At 47.1% G+C, this 20236-nt stretch overlaps 1 protein-coding gene across 2 annotated transcripts in view; it reads right to left on the reverse strand.

Annotated features, from left to right (window-relative positions):
• The window catches only part of C8a (complement C8 alpha chain), a 60570-nt gene that overhangs the window by 369 nt on the left and 39965 nt on the right, over window positions 1-20236 (reverse strand). The window contains exons 8-11 of one of the 2 annotated variants that reach the window (XM_047528322.1): window positions 14813-14938; window positions 13590-13750; window positions 9362-9584; window positions 6430-6595 (exon numbers count right to left, since the gene is read on the reverse strand). In XM_047528322.1, the coding sequence (XP_047384278.1) occupies window positions 6444-6595; window positions 9362-9584; window positions 13590-13750; window positions 14813-14938 (662 nt within the window). In that variant the 3' untranslated portion in view covers window positions 6430-6443. Of the gene's footprint in view, window positions 1-5473; window positions 6596-9361; window positions 9585-13589; window positions 13751-14812; window positions 14939-20236 lie in introns of those variants that run through there. The other variant, XM_047528312.1, reaches the window with a different exon arrangement.

Below are 20236 nucleotides of genomic sequence, written 5' to 3' on the forward strand. Positions count from 1 at the left end.
GACAGAGAGAAAGAGAGAGAGAACAGCATCAACAAGAAAGCTCAAACATACCAAGCACTATGCTAGGTGCAGAGATTCCCAAGGTAAACAGAAGCTCCCCCTGCCCTTCAGGAAGTCACTGGGTGGGGAAGACAGACAAGTAAGTGATAGTGACAGTGCATAGAAAATGTTGGAAAACAGCCATAGGAGGGTGTAGCACCCGGTGAGATGGGAAGTCATTTCAAGTGTTGGGGTTGGCTTCCTGGGCAAATGCATGTCCTGAAGACAGTGGGTAAGAAGCTGGAAAAGGTGGGAGTCAGGGATGGGAAGTGAGAGGTGCTTCAAGAAGGAGCATGCACAAAGTCCTGGAGGGGACAAAGACCTGAGCAGTATGGGAAATTGAGTTGGAAATAGTTCTTCACGCTACACATGTTTACTGAGTCCTGTTTTAAGGCCAGTACCCAGTCCTATTTTTGGTCCTGGGGATGATGTTATGAAAAGGCTTGTATGGAGGGAGGTGTGTTAGGTCTGGAGGGAGGTGTGTTATGTCTGGAGGGAGGTGTGTTAGGTCTGGAGGGAGGTGTGTTAGGTCTGGAGGGAGGTGTGTTAGGTATGGAGGGAGGCATGCTAGTCAGTTTGGGTTGCTGTAACAAAAAACACCATAGATTAAGTGGCTTAAACAACAATGTTCTGGAGGGTAGAAGTCCAAGCTCAAGGTGCTGACCAATCCAGTGTCTGGCGATGTTGCTCTTCCTGATTGCAGATGACCATTTTCCTGTTGGGTCCTCATGTGACAGATTGCGGGGAGGAAATGGGTTCTGCCATGTCTCTTCTTACAAGGGGTCTATCCCACCATGACCCAGAGGTTACACCTCCTAGTACCCTTCCCATTAGAGTTAGGATTTCCACATATGAACTCTGGGGGAACACAAACATACAGTTCATAACACCCACTCAAGAAAGGAAATCTATAATCTCAGGTAGTGATGGTTGTTATGCAAGAAAAATCTGATCATGGTGAGCCTTTTACATAGGCCAGACAGGAAAGGTGTGAGGAGAGGTGATATTTGAGTAGAGACTTGAATAAAATGAGGAAGAGACCCTTAGATGAGCTCATGTAGGGGGCAAGTATTTCAAGCAGAGGTACAGCAGGTACAAAGGCCCTGGGATCGGGCAGGGCCTGACTTGTATGAGGAACGGCCAAAAGGTCTGCATGGTTAGAACAGCATGACCAAGAGAAGGACTGGTTGGGAGGAAGTGAAATCAGAGGAGGAGTGGGGGTTGTCATAGAGGGCTTTGTCCAACGCATCAGGGGCAGTAATTTCCTTATACAATGGGCATGTAGAGCCTGAGAGAGAAAGGTAGAATGGGTGGTATGTTGGCCTCAGATCAGAAAGTTGTGGATCCAATTTGAAATGCTTTACCTTTATAACAAGAGTTGTAGGGTATGGAATGCCCCTCCAGAGCACCCTAAGGTAAATGAAGAGGGGCAGGGAAGTGGCTGTGAGTATCTCCCCTGGACCCAGCACTAGCTGGAAAGGCCCAGTGACCGAACCTGAAGTGGAGACTCAGCATCCCCAGCCTGCTGAGGACCAGCACCAGTACCCAAGGAGTGGGGCAGAAACCACCCGCAGCTAAGTCAGGGTCATCAGCTCTGGGACGCTGCACACCACTGCCCCTGTGGCTTGTGCTGCAGTCTAAGTCTTGCTGGATTCCGAGACTCTGCAGGCCGCCTGCCCCTCCTCCAGACTGTCTTCCCGCTCCGGGCTGGGCTGGGCTCCTCCCGCAGCCCCCGGGCTTCTTGCTGGCCTGGGACTCATCGCCATCATTCACAGATCTCTTCTGCCAGGCTCTGCATCCTCCAGGTCTGGGACCATACGTGACTTCCCTGTACCTCCAGTCCCTGGCATGGGACTGGCACTAGAGATCACCAGGAAGTAGGTGGCCCAATTCCACAGTGGAGGGGCAGCTGTGGGAATTTCGTTGGTGGAAGAGAAATGCCCCTCCGCTAGTCCATATCCCACCCCCTCCTCTCCACGCCTTCGCTCTGCCAGCTCTCATTTCTGCAGCGTGGCTTTTGAAGCCGACCCTTTCTCTCTGTCCATTCTCTTCACCCTAAAGGCATATCGTTCAGAAGAGATTCATTGAGTGCTGCGCTCTTTAGATCTTCCTCTCTCTCAAAGAAAAAAAAAAAAGAAGAAGAAAGCTCTCCTTATTGCTTTTCTCTCTGTCATTAATTTACTTTTCAAAAGACACCTTGTCAAGCTGAAGATTATATCTTTAAACCATGTGTTTACGCGCACTACCTATAACCCTGAGATTACAGAGCTCCTTAAAGGACCGAGGAAGAATGTGCTGCGTGCATTTTATGCTTTTTGCTTTGTGGGAGGAAAGGCACTGATCTGGTAAAGGGCTGCTACCTTTGAAACTGCCACTGCTGCTGTGTTTTATTTTCTAGAACTTCTGGGGATAGGCCTCCTCAGAGCAGCGGGGTCGAGGCTGGCCCCCGCTAGAGGACGGGAGGATGGCATTGCTCAGCTAGTGGTTTGGGCTCACCCTCAATCCAGGTAGTTGCTTAAACCCAAAGTTTTCCAAATGCACCCAGATTACTACCCTGGTCTCCTCAGGAGCCTCCTCGCCTCTTGTTTCTCCCCTTTTCTGCGCAGCACGAGTGATCCTTCAGATCCCTCCATGGGCAGACATCAGAGCAGAGGTGAGAGCTGGGCCAAGCACGGGCTCTATGTAACACATCCAGTCCATGGCCTTCCAACCCTGGGACCTGTGTGACTCAACCATCCTGCCATCCAGCGTCTTTAGCTGTAAAGTAGGTCTCACAGAACAAACCTTGAAAGGTTCTTGGTAGGATTAGATAAAATAGCATAGATAAAAATTTTTTTTTTCTGAACTGTGTTGGGGGCTGTGCCATGCAGACCCGCCAAGATGGCGCCTGGCAGCCAGCCAGAATTTGTTTTGGTCACATCAGTGGTGAGGAGGTTGATTAACATAAGCACACCCAGGGGATTTATCATTGGCCGTATTCAATTAAGTCCACGCACACAACGTGTGCACAAGTGTTCCCGAATGCTCCTGATCGTGCCTGCTCGTTTTGACCTTTGCCATGATTGGGCAGCTAGCTCCTCGCCTAATCTTCGCATAATTGGCGTCAGCCCTACCCTTCACCTCCTGGAGGGTATATAAGCCGGCTCTCCTCGAGCGCCGCCGGGGTTCGGAGTTCGAGTTCAAGGTTGGAGGTCCCAAGTTCGAGGTTTGAGAGCCAGGGTTCCCGGGTTTCCTCATTCAACAATAAACCATTCCTCGCGCTACTCGTTTGTCCCCCGCACCAAATCGACGCCACTGGACGGCGTAAGAACTGGGGATAGAACCCAGAGGCACTTTACCTCTGAGCTATATCTCCAGCCCTTTTGATTTTTTATTTTGAGACAGGGTCTTGCTAAATAGCCAAAAACTGGTCTCAAACTTGCGATCCTCCTGCCTCAGCCTCTGGAGTGGCCAGATGAACCTTTCTGTTCCTGCCCTTCTGCCCATCACTTACCCCATATGAGGACTTGTCCAACTCTAAAGCGTTTTCATTCTTGGCTGCACTTGAACTTGCCTGGGGAGCTTTTAAAACTCCTGATGTCTGGTTCCCACCCCCAGTGATTTGGATTTAATTAGTGTGGGGTGCAGCTTCTGGACATCCGAGTTTACAAAACTCCCCAACAGATTCTACTGTGCAACCCAGGTTGAAACCACTGCTTCAAGATCAAGATTGAATGTCCTCTATACATTACCCACTTGGCCTGGCATATTTGACCTCCGGTCACTTTCCAGCATCTGCCTGCCACTCCCCAGTAAATAATGGATGCAAATTAATTATTAATGTAAATTAATTGTGAGGGTAAAAAGTAAATTAATGACAGGATGAAAATCAGTAAGGGATTCGTCTTTTTCCTCCTTTCAGATAGAAGATCTAAGTTTATTTAGAAATAACTTTTGAACCATATTCTTTCATTAATGGTGATGCTAATTTTCTATGTGACAGGTATTGTGATAAGTGTTTTATGTACTTTATTTTATTTTCTTGTCCTGTCTTATCCCATTATCTCTCTCTCTCTCTCTCTAACACACACACACACACACACACACACGCACATAATACTCTGTCTCCCCTTCCAACTTTGTCTTGTGCTGAATTTCTTTTTTTTTTTTTTTTTTTTTTTTTTGCGGTACTGGGGATCGAACTCAGGGCCTTGTGCTTGCGAGGCGAGCACTCTACCAGCTGCGCTGTCTCCCCAGCCCTTGTGCTGAATTTCTAACTCAAAGATTACATCCTTGGTTACTGAGTTAAAAAATCCTTCAAGGTGTGGGTCAAACTCATGCCATCCATAACTTATATACCAGGGAGAGATAAGTCTCTCTGCCTCCTGGCCACCTGTAGCATTTATTTTCTGTGCCACATATTTGGGTATTAACTCAGCAGCTAATTCCCTGTGAGCCCTAAAATCCTTACTTGCCTCACGTACATAGTTGGTCCTCCATACTCAAGGGTTCCCCATCTGTGATTTCAACCAACTTGGGGAGGAAAATGTGGTCAGGTCATGAACGTGGTGGTTGTGTCTGGCTGAACATGTACAGACATTTTTGCTTGCTATTACTCTCCTAACAGTGCAGTATAATAGCTATGAATACAGCATATATATGGTATGAGGTATTATAAGTAATCCTGAGATGATTTAAAGTATACAGAAGGATATGCCTAGCTTATATGCAAATACTTTGACATTTTTTATAAGAGAGACTTGAGCATCCATGGGTTTTGATATCTGTGGGGGATCCTGGAACCAATCTCTCACAGCTTCCAAGAGACAACTGTATGTCAGTCTATTACTACTTAAACAAGATTGAGAACCATGGGAAGCTATGAAACACCAGTATATATGTCAGTCTCCAAACACTGTACCCAAGAACCCTACTCTACATCGGGAATGTAGATTTGGCCTTCAGGAAGTGTATGGCTTAGATCTGGAATGTTCCCCCAAAAGCACATGTGTTGAAAGCATGGTCCACAATGCAGCAAAGTTCAGAGGGGTGCTTTTAGGCAATGATTTGATCATGAGGACTCTGACCTCATCAGTGAATTAATCCATTGATGGCTAAACCAGTTACTGGGAGGTGGGACCTAGTTGGAAGGAGTAGGTCACTGGAAGCATGCCCTGGGTTTATCTTGTCCTTGGCTCCTTCTTCTCTTTCTCTGTCTTCTCTCACTCTCTCCCTACTTCCCTCCCTCCCACTATACCATTCCACCACCACGTTTGCACCTCAACTAGCCAACCATGGACTGAACCTCTGAACCCATGGGCCAAAATAAATCTTTCCTCTTTTAAGTTGTTTTTGTCTTGTATGTTGGTCACAGCAAAAGCAAGCTAATACAAGTGGCTCAAACTCTGGTACAGAAAACTAATAGAAAAACAAAAAAATTCAGGTTCACACATCATGCTCTCTACCTGAGGATTTACTAGAGTGCTGTGGGACACTAGGAGGGACTATAATAATTGATTCTCCCAAGGATAGGTCAGGGAAGATGAGTTGATGGTACTGGTTGGACTCTCCAAATGAGATTGACTGGAAGGCTGACCAATAGAGACCTCATCTATGAAACGGCTCTTGAATCCATTCATTGGTTCAAACCACAGATGCTGACTAGTTCCCTGCTATATTCAAGGCCCAGCCCTGGCCTCTGTGAATATAGTGCCCTACTAAACAAAGCTGATTCCTGTCTTCAAGTTTACCATCTCTTGGGGAAAAAAAAAAAAAAAAAAACAGATCATAAATAGTCCCAGGAGATATGGGACTGATTGTATGTACTGTGATCAGAAAGTCTGTGTCCCCCCAAGTTCACGTATTGAAGTCCTAATCCCAAAAGTGTTGGTATTATTAAGATGTTGGACTTTGGTGATGGGAAGGATTGATTAGATCATGAAGGTGGAGTTTTCATAAAAGAGGCCCCAGAGAATTCCTAGTCCCTTCCTCTATGTAGAAGCACAATGCAAAAAGACAGTCATGTGTCAACGAGAAAGTAGGCTATGGACAGACACTGGATCTGCTGACAATGTGATCTTGGACTTCCAGCATCCAGAACTGTGGGAAATAGGTTTCTGCGGTTTATAAGCCACCTCTTGTATTGTCATAACAGCCTGAATAGAGGAGGACAGAGAAATGATCCTGCAAAGTGGAGGTGCTGCTGTCGAAAATATCTACAACATGGAAGCAGATTTAGAATTGGGTAGTGGGGAGAGGCTGGAAGAATTTGGAGGTTCATGCTAGAAAAGCCTGCCATGCCATGAATGATCCAAGAAAATGGGTCTGTGCTAATTTGCTTTTTCTCTCAACTGAAAGAAAATTGTATCCACTAGCCAGTGCCAGGGGCCACGATGCAGCATCCGGCCCAACCTGTGCCCCGGTGCTCAGCAAGCCTGGGTCTGCACTTTCCGCCCTGGGCATGAGGCGCCTCCGTTCTGGGGAGCAGGGTTGTCGCACTCTCTCCTTCTTTCCTGGGTGCCTGCTCTGCATGCAGTCCAGGAGCTCCAGCAGCTCCAGCGACCATCTGCTTTGGCTCCTGCAGAGAAAATTTCCCAGGGGAGGAGGAGGTTAGCCTGGGGGAAGCTGCTGGTGGGAAGGTGCAGAGGGAGGGCCATCCTGTTACCCTGGTCCTTGGGGAAATGCCTTGGGGTAGCCAACCAAGACCTCTGTGCTCACTGCCTCGCACTTAATTTGAAACTCTGGACAGAGTGAGAAGAGGCCACTGGGAGCCCATCTCATGAAATTGGAATCCGCAATTCCATGGAAGATGGATAGCAGAAGAAGGCTAGAGGCACGTTCCTCTCAAGAATGACAGCAAGACACTGGAGGGTGTGACAAGCAGGGATACTGCCCAGCTGGGAATTCAGAGCAAAAGATTGACCAGACACCTCTCCTGAGCAGATTGCTGGGCTTTTGTATGAAGTTTTGCAAATCAACTCCCCCCAGACTCTGACAATGGGGACACAGTGGGTAAGAGATTCTCTGCACTGAGCATCAGAATACATGCACTGACTGTGGAATGTCTGAAAATTGTAGAATCCAGTCCAGGATGCTAATTCCTACCAGCATCTCTCTGCCCTCAGGCAAGCCCATTTCCTCTCCAAGGCTGTTTCAATTCTATAATGTGAGAAGGATAGAATAATCTATTCTTTTCATTATTATTTTTTTCATCACTACTTTTTTCCTAAATGAAATCTTCCATGGACCCCAACATTTAAGTCACATAAAAGGAGAACTGTTCTGTTTGAAGCTGGGGTGTTTATCAGGCTCGCCCTCCTCTGGGGCAACCCTTAGGACCCCAAGGCTCCTCAGATCACAGTGTGAATAGCATTGGATTAGATTATCTCTACGTCCCTTCCAGCTCTGTAATTATGCTCCCTGATGGGGCAGCCACAGCAGGATTCTCTGTCTCTGTTCCTCCCATCTCTGAGACTTAGTCCCCATAGGCAATGTTTTGCTGGGAAAACTCCTAGGGATTCTAATGGGTCTCCATGGTGGTTGATGGACTCCCCAGCCTTAGATTTCCTTGCTGACCTACTCTCTGTCAGGCTGAAAGTTTAGCTCAATAGCCCCAAGGCCACCTGACATTCATATTCTGTTTGGAACAAGGTTAATGGAGCACCATGAGCTGTCTGCAATGACTGATTGTAAGGAGAATGGATGCGGAGAAGCTGGGGCTTCAAATGCTTCCCTCTGTCCCCGACCCTCTCCAGATCACAAGCATCATGCTAACCCCATCTGTATGACTCAGAGATTCCAGGAGTGGAAGAGACCCTGAGACCATCTTACCCTACCATCCGCTGGATGAATGAATTCCTTCTAGAATTTCCTGACAAGTAGTCAACCTTCTCCCTCTCTTACTACACACATACCACAGTGTGCTTAGAAGGAAGTTGTTTCTCATTGAAATAAAAATTCCTTTGCTCTTTCTCTTCATTAGTCCTACAATGTCATCTTAGCAGCCACACAAAAGAAGTCTCATCCCTTCCACATGGTCATTCTAAGGGTCCTCCTGGGTCTTCTTCACGCTCTTCCTCTTGGAACACAGGTCTGAATCTTCCAAATTCCCTCCGTTGCCCACGTTGCTTGGCCAATGTCTGATGAAGCGTGCACCGGGAGCAAAGCTCCTGGGACATCAGAGAAGCATCTCATTCTAGCTCTTCATCTCTATTAACCTAGCCTTTTGCTTTGGGGACATCTGCATCACACAATTGACTTCCACTGAGTCAACCGATCCATTTTCCATACATGGCTTTGGAGCCACACGGCTCCCACCCCACCCACCCTGTGCTTGCTTTGAACAGTTGGTTTTGTGAACCCAAATATCTTAGGTTCACCCATACACACTTCCTTTACATTTTCTGTATTACAGCAGCCAAATGAGATTGATTTATACATTGCTTTGGCAGCCCGTGTGTTTTGCTATCATTCTATGCCGCATATAAAAACAGTTTTGTGTGCCTGCAAAGTTGGAAGCGTAGGTATTGAGACATGTATGGATTCTTGGAGCTCAAAGGAATGTAGATGAGAAAGTTAAGCCCCAGAATATAGTGCAATAGCTGGGATTCATATCCAGGTCCTCACACTTCATCTTTACAGCACAAAGTTTTAACCCTTCTTGGTGTCCACTGGTTCATGCAGTAGCTATATACATGAAAACCTGCTTGCTCCAATCTTGTTTTGGTCTTAACTCCTTGCTAGTCTAGGAGTGCAAAGACAACACTCAGTCCTTGTAGGAGTTGAACTGTGTTACTGAAAAAGTCATGTTCAAGTCCAAATCCCCATTCCTTGTGAACATAACCTTGTTTGGAAATAGCATCTTTGCAGGTGAAATCCAATTAGGATGAGGTCATACTGGATGAAGGTGGGCTCTAATCCAACGACTTGTGTGCTTATAAGAAAACAGACCAAAAGGGAAGAATGTCATGTGAAGATGGTGGCAGAGTCTGGAGTGACTCATCTACAAACCAAGGGACCCAAGGATTGCCAACTTCACCAGAAGCTAGGAGAGAGGCACAGGGCACAGGCTCCTCAGAGTCCAGAACCAATCTGGTGAAGCCCCTCAAGTCTGTACTTCTAGCTTCCAGAAGAATGAGATCATAAGGGTCTTGATGGCTTGATGGCAGGGAGAAAGCACAAGAGCCATTAAACATGGAGGTCAGCAATGGGTCTCTTGAGTGTGGGTTTCCAGGTTGGTAGATATAGAGAGGACAGAAAGGAGGGTCCAGGAGCCCTAAGGTCCGTTCTGCACTGGCCTCTCCGAGCTGGGCCAGGCCAGCAGAGTGGGATGCAAGGGTCTTACCCTCTAGCTCCATTCGCTCACAGGCAGGGCCCTGGCGACCCAGGCCACACTGACAGCGGCAGCTGGTGCCCTCCAGGATGGGCTCCCCATTGTTGAAGCAGGGCCCACAGCGGCAGGCATTGAATTCCATCAGGTACTGGTCCAAGGCCTGGCGCAGGTTCTGGCGTTTGGTCTCCAGAGGCCCCAGGTTTGTGTGGCGCAGCACGTCATAGATAGGCTGCATCTGTAGGCACAAAAAGAACGAGGGCCCCTTCCTGGGATCCAGGAGCCCCAAAACTAGCTGCCAAGCTTTGGGTGGGCCTGCTCCATACCAGGCACAGAGGCAGATGTCTAACTTGATCCTACCACCTTGGATCCAGGCAGCCAGGCTGTGAATAGGTACTAAGCGCCCCCTTGCAGATAAATGGAGGCTCCGAGTGTTCAAGCAAGTGGCTCAGGATCACACAGCTGTGAAGAGCCAGCATCTCCCTGAATGTGGACTTTCTTGCCTCTAAACCTGTGCTTTCTCAGTCCCAGAATAAAAGGGACCTTAGAAGTCACTTGTGCCAATTCATCTGCATCTTCCAGGACTTTCAGGAAGCAGGAAGCTTATAATGCATTTGTATGTCTGTGTTTTGGGGTGTATTTTCTGGTTTTGATTGTCACCCTTCTATATGGGTCTTAATAAAAGTGGTTGTGTTGTTATTGCTGAGCAATCCCCTAATAAAGGAAATGTGGTGGCAAGTGGGTAGGGACCATTTGCATTTGAGGCCACCCACTCCAGGCAGGACTCCAGGGTTTCTCAGGCTGAGCACGACTGCATTCAGTAGGAGAGTTCTTTACTGGTAGAAGTGAGCTGTCCATATCCCAGGTTATTTAGTAGCATCCCTGGCCTCTGTGGACTAGATGCCAGCAATACCCTTCCAGTCATGATCAAAACTGTCTCATGACATGACCAAATGTCCCCTGGGGGCAAAATTGCCTTTGGCTGAGAAGCAGTAGATGTGGTAGAAAAAGCACTGAGAACCTGGAGCCAGAAAACCTGGCTTGGAACCCAGGCTCTCCTACCTCCAGCTGGGGATCTTTGGCACATGACACACTGAGCCTCCCTCCCTCATCTGCAAAGTGAGAACAGACATCCCACCCTCCAGGTTCACTGGGAGAGTGGTGGGAGGTGACCCAGGGGAAGCTCTGTCACATGGGGAAGACTAAATAAGCTCTGCCTGCTTCCCAGCTGCCTGGCTGGGGACTCTCCACCACCCCTCTCTTAAGTCTGGTCCTCAGTCTATAAAATGGACATTGTCCCTATTTCCTAGAACTTTGATGACCTGAAGAAGAAATGAGTGTAAGGTTCTACTGTAAGGGGGAAGATTAATATGAAATCCCATTTCATATTAAATGAAATTAATGTTGTAAATTAACATCAGTGATTAATTGATAATAATTTAACTAATATTAAAGTACCATTTCATTCATTAGATGTGATGATGTTTAAAAAAAAAAAAAAAAAAGCACGAGAGGAACCCAAGAGGAACCCAAGAGGGGAAGTGCTTTGCTGGGTCCCCAGCAGGTGGAGGGGAGGCCCGCGATGGCTCACGCCTCTGGGAGCCGTCAACAAGGGCGCTTGCAAGAGTCCTGACTGGTTCCTGGAAGTAGGGACTGAAAGACCTTGGCGAATGGTCAGGGGCTGCGGCCCAGGCCACCAGGCAGGTGATGTCTGGACCGGCCGGGCCCCTGGCCAAGGGGAGAAGATCACTTACTGGAAGTTCAGGGAATTTGGCCCCACTGTTAGGACACGGTGCAGAACGGGCTGCCCTGTGGCCCTGGTTAATGACGAAGATGAATCAGTTCCAGGGAGGGCCAGGGCCATCGGCAACTTCCCGTTGGCCATGCAGCAGGACTCAGCACTCAGTTCCCCATCTCAGCCTTCCCCCTTTCATGACCCTCGGAAGTGGGCCGGCAGCCACCCTGGGGAGGGCTGGTGGCACTTTCCCAAGAGGAGAGAGGTGGAGAAGGGTCTGAAAGTGTGAGTTCCCAGAAGACATTGGCAGTGATCTGATCCCCATCTTACAGGGGAAGCAGCAGATGCAGAGCAGGCGGCAATGCAATATAAGCCGCCACGCGGCACACACACGACAACACAGCAACATAGTGTGCACAGCATGAAACACACAATGCGACTCCTGCGGTCACATTCGGAGTGCCCACTGTGAGTAACCACTGACCAGCGCTGCAGACGTACGAGAGAGGAAGGCCTGTCTCCACGCTGGACATCAGGTCTCCCAAGCCCCTAAGGGGACCTCCCTGTCGGCACCCTCTCCCATCTGTCCTTCCTTTCCCTGTGAGCATCCTCCTTTTCAAGCAGTGCCAGCTGTGTCCTTTCTCTGCTCTAAAACCTGCCCGTGACTTAATGTGTCAAATCCACACTTCTTGGGGAGCAATGTGGGTTGTGAGTGTCAGTCCGACAGGCTCAAGATGGGCCTCATCTGCATCATCTGCAGGCTATGAGCTCCTGGCCTGGCTACTCACTCTCCATGAATCTGCTTCCTCTATTGATATTTGCTAAGTTCCTGCTCCTGTCTCCCTACCTTTGTGATGGAGCATACTATTCCCATATTATCAACAGGACCTGGGACTCATAGAGTGAGACAGCTTATCCAAGGTCACACATGGCAAAGGTGGCTGAACCAGGCATAGTAGCGCACACCTATAATCCCAGCAGCTCTGGAGGCTGGGGCAGAAGGATTGTGAGTTCAAAACCAGACTCAGCAACTCAGTGAGGCCCTGAGCAACTCAGCAAGACCCTGTCTCCAAATATAATATAAAAACGGGCTGGGGATGTGGCTCAGCAATTAAGCACCCCTGGATTCAATCCCCAGTACCAAAAAAAGGTAGCTGAGCCTGTCTCAGACTCTATCTTTCCCCTTCCTTCCAAACACCAGGCTCATGTTTTTGCAAAGACATTATTCAGTCTCTAAATCTTGGACCTCAGTTTTCATTTTGGAAGTTTTGCTCAAGGCAAACACAAAGTTCACCTTTTGACCATGAAAGTTTATCTATTTCTCCTGATATCAATTTTACAGTTTTTGCTCAAATCACTAATAGCTTGATGATAGCAATTTTCAGACCCTATGTGAATTACAGGGGCGTGAAAGTGGTCCCTTACTTATTGGCAAAGAAATGAAAGCAAGGTTAATCCATCTGACCTCTTTCTTTCTTCATAGAAAGCAGGGTGGTATGATAGGCTTTTAGGTTTAACTGTTGGTATATGTTTTATGAGAAGTACATGCATACCTGGGATTTCTTTGGTGTGTGTGTGTGTGTGTGTGTGTGTGTGTGTGTGTGTGTGTGTATGTGTGTGTGTAGGGGGCAGGGGGTTGCTCAGTCTTGTAGGATGTTTGCCAGCATCTTTGGCCTCTGATTCCAGTGGTGCTGCCCTTGTCCCCTGCAAGGTGTAACAATCAGAAGTGCCACTGGACACGACCACATTTCCCCCTTGGAGCAAAATCACCCCTACTGTTAGAAGGAGGGTGTTAGGACAGAGGGAAGTGAGAACTTCCCAAGGGTTTCAATCCAAAGGTCTGAAATCCAGGCCCCGCCCCCACTGAACTCTGTGTCCTTAACTCACTCAATCGCCCCAAGCCTCAGTTTCCCAATCTTCTCAATGGGGAGAACCACACCTATGCCAGAGGTTCTGTTCACTGATGAGGAGATGAGATAATTTAGAACAGGGACAGAAAATTACAACCTGGGTCCATGTTGAACCCACAGATTGTTTCTGTATGGTCTTTGAACTAGGAATGACACTTATATTTTTAAAGAGTTGTAAAGAAGAAGAAGAGAAAAGAGAGCATCTGCCAGTCCCACTGTGTGTCAGAGACTGTACATGACCCACGAAGAATAAAATACTTACTATCAGGCCCTTTAGAGAAAAAGTCTGCCAACCTGCCAATCCCTTTGTGACCTATACAACTTTTATGATTAAACAAGTTTTCATTTGTTGAATGTGACCTAACCCTGCTGGACTTCCAGGACCACTGGTATAGGCCTGGGCCCTGAGGAGCCTGTCAGTTTTGGGTCCCAGCTCTCGCGGGGCCTGGTCTCAAGTCACGCCCTCCCTCTAGTCAGTGTGCCATTACATTTAATCTTGTTCTTTGATGGGCTCATAATAAGAAATATGAAATGATCTGGTCTGCTTCACTTTCATTCCTCATGGACGTAGGGTTTCTTCAGCTGCGAAAAGACTTACCTCAAAATCAATAACAGCAGGATTATACTTTAATGATCTCCCCCAGGAACGGTATGCAGTGGCGCTGATGTTTTGTGTCAAGCCACCGCCCCAGCCAGAACTGCCACCTTGCACCCGAGAAATGACGTCTTCCACGGCCACAGCCCACTTGTCTCTTTCTCCTACCAAGAGGAGATAACTGCATTAGCTTATTTCCCAAAAAGCCAGAGAACAAGCTGCCCAGCTCCACTAAGGAGATAGAGAGCAGCTGACGTTCTCTCCACAGAGCTACTTCCCATCTTCTGCTCTGCTTGGCTAACTAGCAGGACAAGGCCAAAGGAAGGACCAAGAGGTAGAAACAGACTCAATCTCTAGAGTAGAAGAGACACTGAGAAGACAGTCACGCCCAATGTGGAAGATAAAGGGATGGGAAAACGGTGGTCATTCATCCACTCATCCATTCCTAAGTCAAAAGTTGACTCAGACCCTCCTATATGCCAAAGAGTTTCAATCAACTATCACAGGTGCCATGACGGTTTTCACCATGGGGCTCAGTGGGGGCCATCAGAAAGTGGTCAGATATTCAGTAGGGGGTGAGGGGAGTTGTCTAGGAAGGTGAGTGTTGGCCAAGAGGAAGGAAGGGGGCAGAGGCATTGGGACTGAAGGCCCTGAGGCATGACAACCTAGCACTAAAGATGGACTGTGAATGGGTTTAGTATGCGCTTCCCACACTGCTCTATAAACTCTTTCCTAATCCCCAAACCCTCTGCCTCTCTCATGGAAAAAAATACTCAGTGCATATTTGATGAATGAATGGGTGAATTAATACATGAACACCCGTATTAATTTGCTTAGACTTGGTAATCACATTCTCCTCTCCCTACAGCTCCTTTCCTCCCTCAGGACTTATTATCTGATAAGTCTTCATTCCAACAGACCATTTTTCAAATTCTGCCTATACATCCCCTTCATCCCAGTTCTTGTGTGAATCTTTGTCTAGTACTTGAAATCTGAGGGTGGGAGTTGGGGGATTGCTCTGGACCAAGTCAAATATTTCCAAGGTGGTTCCAGGGCATGGGGGATTCAGCTACTACATGCATGGTGTGGGGCATCTAGCATCTGCAGTGTGACTATTGAGTGGAATGGAACTAGTTAGGGATGGGGCGGGGAATCATTTTCATTCCTTGATTGTTCAAAGGAAAGGCTGGCTTCTCTTTTAGGGAGACCCATTGCTTAACACTTGCCAATTTTGCCACCTCCAAATTTTTCACAACGTTCTCCTGATAAACTTCCTCCAATTTTTATAGTATTGTCATATACAAAGCCCATGGCACCTCCAATGCATGTCTGAACGTCTTCACTGGTGATACCTGCAACAAGGAGACAGAAAGCCACAAAATTATGAGATACTAAAGACGGTTGAGACAGTACAACCAGCTCATAGTGGTAAAAGTGAACTTCAGCTTTAGAGTCTGAGAGACCTGGGTTGAAGTGCCCATGCTTGAACACAATTTTAGTTTTCTCTTCTGTATGGTTCCATTTCAAATATTTCTTGAAATGAGAATGGATATATATGGTACACTTGATGCTTAAAAGATGTGAATTCTACCAGAGAAACAAGTTGGACTTCAATTGTTTACAATGAATCAAAATAAATAAATTATTTAAAAAATGTTAATTCTTCTTCCTTTGCCCATTGTCTACTGAGCCTCCTAGAGGCACCGATTCTAGTATGTCCATCTCCACGTGGTCCCAGGCCTAGCATGGTGCCTTGCCCATGATTGTCACCATGTTTCACAGATTGCTCCTTAATATATATGTCTTCCTTCCTCTTCCTTCACTGTCTTCCCAAAGTCTACTCAAGCTCCCATTCAAATATCATTTACTCCTTGGAACATCTTTGGATCAGAATAATCCACACTTTTTTCAGAGCTATCCATGTTCTTTGTATCCTAATACTCATCACAGTTCTTTCTGTCCAGGTCCTCTTGGTACCACAGAGGGGTCAGATTTCTGCTAAAAGATGGATAGATCACCATGGTACATCTGCCTGCCCTTGAACCCCACAAGGACTCTTGTCCCCATGAGCTGCCTCTGAATTTGTCTTCATTGAAGGACCCACTGAAGAACTTGCTTACACAGATGAGGAAAGTGCTCTTTAAAGCAGGAAGGCCATTTTGCCCCAATTACACAGTTCATCAATGAACAGAGCTGGTTCCCAAGCCTGAGCTGGCCTCAAAAGACAAGGTTAGATAAGTAGACGGAAGCAAGATGTGGAGCACCTTTAGAGGTCAAATTATCTGTAGTTTACGGGGTCTTCCAAAAGTTGTAAGCTAGAGTTTGTACTTCAAAATATAATTCCTTTTAAAGCAACCATGAAGTAATTACCAGTTGGTGGATTATTTTCTGGCAAGAACAAAGGAAAAATAGTTCAGGCCTTTCAATTGAGTTTAGAATTAGACTCAGTATTTTCAAGGGGGCATTGAGACTCAAACTTTATTTGCCCCTATCTCCCATTAAAGGGCAGTTTCTGTGAGGTCAAGGACTTGTACCTGCTTCCCATTTTCTCACCAGTATAGCCGCACAGCGCCTGCCCTGGTGGAAGTATTCAGAAAAAATGACTGATGAAAGGGGAAAAAAAAAAAAAAAAAAAGGACTCTTGAATAAATGAAAGCCACGAGCCCTTCCGTAAGGGATTCCAGTGGAAAAAATAGTAGAAATTCAAGTCCCAGGCACCGACACCCTCCGTGAGCTTGGGAAAGGGCCAGATCTCAGAGGGCCTCAGTCTCCCATTAATGGAGGCAAGGGGCTGCCCTCCCCAGACCTGTTTCAGCTTCAGCCCTCTGTCACTGTGGGGGGGTCCCCTCCCTAACAACCCCAGAGTGGAAAGTGCCTGAGGAAAGTGATACTCCAGGCACAAGCCCTCGGCACGAGCAAAGGGCTCCTTCTGCCATTTCCATCCAAGCGCTTTTAATTTTTAATGCATAGCTAATTGAGGAAGATTTAGCATATTTAATTGTTTTGATTAAAAATGCTTCAACAGTGATCAACAAAAGTGGATGAAAGGAGCTCATGGGCAGAAGCCAGAGTGACTACTTAGGTGAGTGGCGGAGTGACAGTCGGTGATTAGCAGAGGCTGGCGGAGGCCTGCGGCGTGATTATGCTCATGAAGGATCTGCCCACAGCCTGCCGTGCGCCCCGGGGAGAAGAGAATTCCAGCCTGATTTGAGCTGCAGGACTTGACTACAAAGGATTGCCCTCTGAGGACCCTGACGTCGGTGCCAGCCAGGAAGGGGAGATCTGTGACTTATTAAGGAATCACAGGACCTGAGAGCTCAAGTGCCCTCAGACATTGAGCCCACACTTCTCACATAGAGTGAAGATGCTGGAGGCTCAGAAAAGTTAATTATCTTGTCTGAGGCCACACAGCTGAAAACAGGAATGCTAAATGCACATTCATGTCAGCTTAGCTCCAAATCCCACAGTGTTCTCACTCATCCCAGTCATTGCATCAGACGAAATAATTCTACTGAAGGAAAAGTTTAGTAAACACCTACTGTGTACCTCCCTTCTCCAGCACAATATATATTGGGCAACATAAATATCTTGGAATAAAGCTGATCTGAATAGGATATGAATCTGAATAAGTAAGATCCTACCTTTTGCAGTTAGGAGGTTTGGGGCGATGCACTAGCTGAAGTTTAAATTGTATCCCAGGAGTTGCTTGTTTCAGTGCACCAGGGTTAGAGAGGCACCTCTCAGCAGAAGCTATGGGAGACGCTGAAGTCACAGAGAGTCTGCAGCAAACCCAGAGTGAGGGCAGGGGAGGTCAGACCTATGCTGAACCCAGGAGCTGAACCTGACATTGGAGGACAGGACATGGAACCAGAGAGACAAAAGCAACAACTCAGGGGGGTGTGGAGGACAGAGCAGAGAAAGGTCTGGAGCTGCTGTGGAGAGCTGGTGTGTCTAGGTAGACTGACCTTACCTGTAGACCCAGGCAATACTCTATATTGCTTCACTCCTGACTCAACACGCTGGACTCGTAGATGTTAGCCTTGAACTGGATCAAACTAGACTTTGTTCTGTGCTTTAGAAGGCAGGGAACTCTGTAAACTCTGGAATTGATTGTTCCCAAACCTGCCACACACTGAGATTCTGTGGTATATTGATTAAAAATACAGGTTCCTGGGTTGACCTCCACCAATTCTGATGCTATATTTCTGGAAAACCAGAAATCTTTTTCTAAAAACACTAGTATCTCAGATTATTTCCTTGCAGTGAATTGAGGACCAGGTTTAAAGTGCCATGGTCCACTGAGAACTTCTGGTGGCTTACCCCAACGTGCTGGCAACTACCTAGGCTGTAAAAGCCTTTGTCGATACTTTGGATGCAGAAAGAGCAGCCAGGCTCATCACATCTGCTCAGAATAAGAATTAGGAATTCAGGCAAACAACCAGGATCCAAAAAATCCTCAGGAGATTAGGCGCTACCCAGAACATGCATAGCAAAATGCAACTTGGTTGAGACAAAATACCAAATGGAGAAGCACACTGTGGGATGGGCAGAGCTTACTGCAAGAACAGGAGAAAAGGCCTTAGAGTTTTAGATCACTCCCAACTCAGTTGGGTGAGGAAGTCAGGTGGAAACTCTAAGCAGTAAAATAAAGAAGGGGATAATCTCACACTCCTCTCCACGGGTAAGAGAAACCCAGAGCTGTTAAAAACTTCTGGAAGCCACACTTTTAAAAGGAAGCAGGAAGACAGAGTTTCCTCCAAGGAATGCTATGCAGCCTTTAAAAAGAAGGAAATCCTGCAATATACGGTAGCATGGATGAATCTCAAGGACACTGCCAAGTGAAGTAAGCCAGCACAGAAAGACAGGGACTGCATGATTCTACTTACCTGAGGCATCTGAAGTAGTCAAACTCTAGAATTAAAGAGGACCATATGGTTGCCAGAGGCTGGAGAATGGCGAAAAAGGTGAGTTGCTAATCGATAGACATAACATCTCAGTTCTGCAAGATGGTAAGCTCAAGAGATTTGTACACACTGTCCCTAGAGTTAATGATGTTGTATCAAATGCTTAAATTTTTGTAAAAAGGTAAATGTCCTGTTATGTTTTCTTACCACACTAAAATAAAAATTAATAATAATAGAAAAAAGCAGAGAAGCAGCAACATGAGGGTGAAGAAATGCAAAGTCACATTCCTTTAGGAATCTTTGAAGGGACTGGGAATGGTTATCTGAAGGAGTGAAGAAAACTCTCTCTTGAAGTGACCGATAGGACTGGATTAGACTCTCCAGAGTGGTGTTGTGAGGAAAAGGAATGTGTAAAGGCTTCTTAGTGTGGTTTCAAGGGCAAAAACAGGCACCAAAAGGACAGAAGCTCTAGGAAGGTGGATTCAAGTTCAATGTGAGAGAGCTCATGATGACTGTCAGAGCCCAGGCAGAGATGGGTTATCTCAGGAGGCAGTGACTCCCCATTGCTGGGGGCAGGGAGCCCAAGCAAAGGGAGACTGTCTGCCTGTCAGCAGACAGCCAAAAGATTTGAAGTGTAAAAAAGATCCATGGTCTTTTAAGGTCTCCTCCAATGCTGAGACTCTGGAAGTTTAGGAACATGCAAGACAGCTTTAGGAACATTTGAGAAGGTCTTGATAAGTACCTAATGATTTCTATCATGCACAACATCTCCTGGAAATATAGGGTACTAAAGAAAGTCGATGAGTATGGAGTCAAGTGGTAGAAATGGACGTGTAAAGAGGCAGTTATTGTGCTTAGGAGGACCTGGATTCAGGGCGGCAGGACCAGGGAAGGCTGCCTTGGGGGTCAGAAGCAGGATGCTGGGATACCCAGCACGGGCAGGGATTAAGCCAAAGTTAGGAGGTTGAGATCAGAGGGACATCATGTGGAAGACTGTGTCTGTTCCCAGCAGCAAGATTCTGCTCAGAAAAGCCAGTATGACCTGCACTCCAGGGTGGAAAAGAGGGGGATCAAATGTGACCTTCCCAAGGAAGTGCGGGGGCCCTGAGGTCCTTCCCACTCCATCCCCGAGAGACTCAAAAGAACAGGCCTCTGGTCACCATGTCTATGACTTGTTCCTCTTGACCTTGGCCATGGTGCAGGTCCAAAAGCTGTCTTCCTGCCTCCGTGGGACTACTACATCCATAGGGCTCTGAGGCAGAACCTCAGCTTGACTTCTGAGGTGCCAGAACACAGAAAGCCTCTGTCATTCTCAGGTTAGAAGCATCAGGCAGAACACAGCAGGTGCGACAAGAAAATACCATTCAGGTTGTTCTAATCTATCTGCTATGTTCCTTTTTTACCTTGGTTGCCCCCAAAGACAGCCTCAGAAGAGAAAAGAGAATTATATATCCCATTTCCTGCCATTGTGGCGACTGGGGAGCCCGTGGCTGGGCTAGCTGGGAGGTGTTGGCTCACTACCCTGCCCTCTTTTGTTTTGTTTATCCATTGAAACTCACGTTTCTTCCCAACCCCCTGAGAATGGTATAAGGACCTCTCAGCCTGCGCATGTGCTGTTACCTCCGGCTAGAAAGTCTCCTGGTCTCTGACGGAGCTTCTTCTATTCAGGTCCAGAGAGCCTTTTCTTACTCCACAAAGTTCCCCACAACACCGCTCTGCTTCCCCGCAGCATTGTATTTAACATAT

Source organism: Sciurus carolinensis, chromosome 1 (genome assembly GCF_902686445.1).
Source record: "Sciurus carolinensis chromosome 1, mSciCar1.2, whole genome shotgun sequence".
In the NCBI taxonomy this organism is placed as follows: Eukaryota; Metazoa; Chordata; class Mammalia; order Rodentia; family Sciuridae; genus Sciurus; species Sciurus carolinensis.